The sequence below is a fragment of the Nicotiana attenuata genome, unplaced genomic scaffold, assembly GCF_001879085.1.
Source record: "Nicotiana attenuata strain UT unplaced genomic scaffold, NIATTr2, whole genome shotgun sequence".
Lineage (NCBI taxonomy): Eukaryota > Viridiplantae > Streptophyta > Magnoliopsida > Solanales > Solanaceae > Nicotiana > Nicotiana attenuata.
The window spans coordinates 133,923-138,256 of record NW_017672616.1 but is presented as its reverse complement, the minus strand read 5'-3'; the positions used below and the strand labels follow the sequence as shown (position 1 = coordinate 138,256).

At 42.5% G+C, this 4,334-nt stretch overlaps 1 protein-coding gene across 1 annotated transcript; it reads right to left on the bottom strand.

Annotated features, from left to right (window-relative positions):
• Positions 1-1,726: 1,726 nt before the first annotated feature.
• Positions 1,727-3,100, bottom strand: LOC109213869 (serine/threonine-protein phosphatase 7 long form homolog). Its single transcript, XM_019377708.1, has 2 exons — positions 2,391-3,100; positions 1,727-1,949 (listed from the first exon to the last, which is right to left on the bottom strand). Exons 1-2 carry the CDS (start codon positions 3,098-3,100, stop codon positions 1,727-1,729), a joined length of 933 nt encoding a protein of 310 aa, XP_019233253.1.
• Between the last annotated feature and the right edge of the window lie 1,234 nt (positions 3,101-4,334).

Sequence of the window (4,334 nt, the reverse complement as noted above, 5' to 3'; positions counted from 1 at the left end):
GAAAAAGCAGAAAACCATGTGAAAACCCTGTTTTTGTATCAGAATAATTTAATATGTAAATCGCAGTATAATACTACGTTTTGTGTGAAATATTGACTATAAATAACGGTCGCATGCTACTTATATTCTTCGCTTAACAATAACCAAAGTTTCTCTATAAGAAATATCTGAACAAAACGTTTACGTCCCAAGGTGCTACTGCGGAGAAAAATGCAGTATGTACAAATGGTGGCTAGATGGTGGACGTCGCTACTGGGCATGTACGAACAAGCTTGACGAGCTACCCGGCAAGCCTACATGTGAATTTGAGGCTTGGATGGATGAACCATGTAACCAGGAGTACTACAAAGAAAGAATTTATCACCTTCATTGTACCTGTACAAGCCAAGCAGTACGCGAGCGCCGAACCAATGATGAAATTGAGGCGTTGAAGGCCAAACTCAACGAGGTAGAAGAAGAGAAAAAAAAGCTGGAAGAACAACTCGAGTGGTTGGAGCAAATTGTAGTACGCGGTCGTGATTAAACAATGGCTTGTACGTGATAAGCGTAGTAGTGTATTTTTATGTTTCTCTTGTCATGTGTTTGCATTAGTTGTACTGTTTGTATCGTTAGATTTGCCGCTTTTGTGTTTGTGTTGTCATGTTCAAATAAAATTGCTGTTCAAATTTTGTTCCAATAAAAATATTGTTATAGTAGAGTTGTTGTCATTAAATACATAATGTATTATTTTCTTCATAGAATTGTTCAAATATTCAACTTATTATTGTAGCTAAAGAACTCCAAACTAAAAAATTTTAAAAAAAATTATATGTAAAGCGTGGTATAATACATACGTATAGAATCGTTCTGAAAAAGCTGAAAACCATGTGAAAACCCTATTTTTTTATCAGAATAATTAAATATGTAAATCGCAGTATAATACTACGTTTTGTTGAGTTGTCATGTCGTTCTGAAAAAGCCGAATATACCCGTGATCGACAATGCTCCTGACGGGGTGACCTGCGATGCCGACAGAGATAGCTAAAGGCTGTAAGAAGGCATGCTGCTGGAAGGCTCATCTGCCTGAGGTATATAACCCTGCTGATCATCTCCAAGCGCCTCAACTCCAAAGTCCTCATCCTGTCCCTCAGCATGTGGGTCGACAAGTGCCTCACCGCCCCATTGTTGGGGACCACCTCCTCGCCGTCCCTCACGACCCCCGCGACCCCGTGGGGCACCCATGGCTCGTGGGGCACCCCTCCCTCGTGCCCTACCCCTGCCTCGCGGGACACCCCTACCCCGATGGTAGGCCTCTGGCGCCGCGTACTGAGCCTCGCGGTCCAACCTCGCGGCATCTCTCGCCTGCAACAGTGTCCAGCGAGCCATCTGTGACACCTACCGGCCATACTCAACCACTTCAGGGATGTCGGCACGTTGCTGCATCTGCTGACCCAACTAGAAGAGCTGATGATGCCCAATAGCCTGTGAAACATTTAAAATATTAATTAAATAACGCTATATCCAAATTATAAGATATTAATAAGCCACAAAAACATACCAGTGCCTCGAGCCTCCCGGCATACGGTCTGTAGCGCTCGTCAAGTATATGAATGGGGTTCCCGATCATCAGTCGGGTGTGATGGCGGTACCACTCAGTATACAGATGGACAGTGGCCTCCTGGGTAAATGTGGGTGGTGGCGGAATACGCTCAACTCGCTCCTCCCAATAAACTATCTGCTGCTATAGCTATCCCATATACCGCTGGTCCATGCTGCCGCGGTCGTCCCGCTGATAGTGTGTAGCCTCCCATCCAGGCTCCCTCGGTATAGGCTGGGGACGGTGAAACTGTCGAAGCACACGATCTGTGGCATGATACTCAACGTGATCGAAGAAGATCATCGGCACAGAGGTGCTCCAAAGCAGCCGGTCGACTGAGCAACATGCGAGCAGCTGAGCAACCAACTCGACGCTGTATGGCGTCCAGATGAACTACCAAATAATAACACAAAAGTGAGTACGCGCGACACAACTCAATTTAAAACAAGCAAGTGTAGGTACATTTTTACCTGTCTGTCCACCAACATATCTAACACATCCCTGACAAGGGGGAGATTATGATGAGCATCGCTCCCTCGGTAGTTCCCACGCCGGAGAATCCACCTGACAGCTAGAGGGAGAAACGGATAAGCATCACTGGGCGGAAGTGGTGATAGAGGTGGCTGCAACGGCATGATCCGCTGCCAGGCCCAAACCTAAGAGAAAAGGTTGATGTAAAATTTATGAGTCATTTCACGATATACAATTCGGAGTAATGAACAAAGTATTCGAAAATTTTGTCACCTCTAGGAGGGGCAGAAAACCACATATATCCATCGCTGGGCCCATGCTCGCCCGGCACATGCTCCTATACAGGTATGCCAGAACAGCAGAACCCCAGCTGTACTGCGGTAACTCATCCAGCTGCTGGAGATAATGGAGAAAGCGCATAGTCACTCTACTCCCCGAAGTGTCCGGGAACAAGAGACACCCGAAGAGCAGGAGCAACGCCAACCGCGTGTACCTCTCAATCCAAAGATCCTCCGTCTCGCCATGAATGTCTGGGTGCAAAAACACCATCTGATCTCTAATGGCTGACAAAAGAACGCGACTGCCCCCAGCGCCACCCTCTGGTCTAAAACCAGTAAACTCCCCCATCATATCCAAAAACTGGGCACGCGTCATCCCTCTAATGTACTGGGGCAGTGCCACGGCCCGTCCATCCACGTGAAGCCCGTATAAAACCTGAATATCCTCAAACGTGATGGTGGCCTCTCCGGTGGGCAAGTGAAAAGTATGCGTCTCCGGTCGCCACCGCTCTACCAACGCCGTGATGAGAGACCAATCGAGCTGCATCCGTCCAAGCTGAACAATCGTATAGAAGCCCGTAGCCTGTAGGCGCTCGACTACGCGGCCATGGAAAGGATGCTCCGCGATGAACTCCCACAAATCGTCGGGCCTCCTGGGGCGGAGAGGCTGCTCCGATAGCTGTCCCTCCCATACAAAGGAGGACCTATGGTCGCCCTGCAGCACTAAAAGCTGATCCTCGGCAGGTCCAGGATGCGCAGGCGGAGGAAAGGCCATGTCGTCTACTATAATTTAAACAAAATTTATTGTGTGTGTTAGTTTAATAAATTAAATAATTAATTATGTTTAGTACTGGACTGAATAATTACGTATGGCTTCCAGGCTAGATTTTTGAGGCCCGGTAGCACCAAGCTATCCTTAATTATTATGCGTGTCAATTTCAATATTTTTAGAATATTACTCAGTATAATGAATTAAATAATTAACTATGTTTAATATTAGACTGAATAATTAAGTATGGGTTCCAGGCTTGATTTTTGAGGCCCGGTAGCACCGAGTTATCCTTAATTATTATGCGTGTCAATTTTATTAGCTTAATGAATTAAATAATTAACTATGTTTAATATTGGACTGAATAATTAAGTATGGGTTCCAGGCTTGATTTTTGAGGCCCGGTAGCACCGAGTTATCCTTAATTATTATGCGTGTCAATTTCAATATTTTTAGAATATTATTAGCTTAATGAATTAAATAATTAACTATGTTTAATATTGGACTGAATAAGTAAGTATGGGTTCCAGGCTTGATTTTGAGGTCCGGTAGCACCGAGTTATCCTTAATTATTATGCGTGTCAATTTTATTAGATTAATGAATTAAATAATTAATTTTTGTAAAGTGTAATCTAAAAGGCTCTACTACGCTAAAAGGCTATATATTTTACTACACTAAAAGGCTCTATATTTTACTACACTAAAAGACTCTATATTTTACTATGCTAAAAGGCTCTATATTTTATTACGCTAAAAGGCTATTTAGTTTACTACGCTAAAAGGTCACTATTACATATAAAAACAACTAACATAAAATACAAATATGAACAACAAACAAACAAAATAATATTAATTTTTTATTTAACCAAATAAAAACATAACATTTAAAATACTAATAATTTATCAACTTTTAACATTTTTTTTTACCAAAACTAATAAATCAAGTCGAGTATAAATAACATACAAATTTAAACACAAACTATCACACATTTTACATGGAAACACATTAAACAATACAAATATGCATGTATTATACTAGTTTCTACAATTATAAAATCGAAATACCTCGATTGAAGTTTTTTGAATTTGATTGAAATGGAATACTACGATCGAGAGAAAGAATCCAAAGCTTGTCTTGTGCCTGGGACCTACACTCCTTGCTCCTAAGGTGACGGGTGGGTCCGAAATTTTTTTTTTAAAAATATTACGGGGGTGGGGGACCAGAATCGCTGGAGTTTTT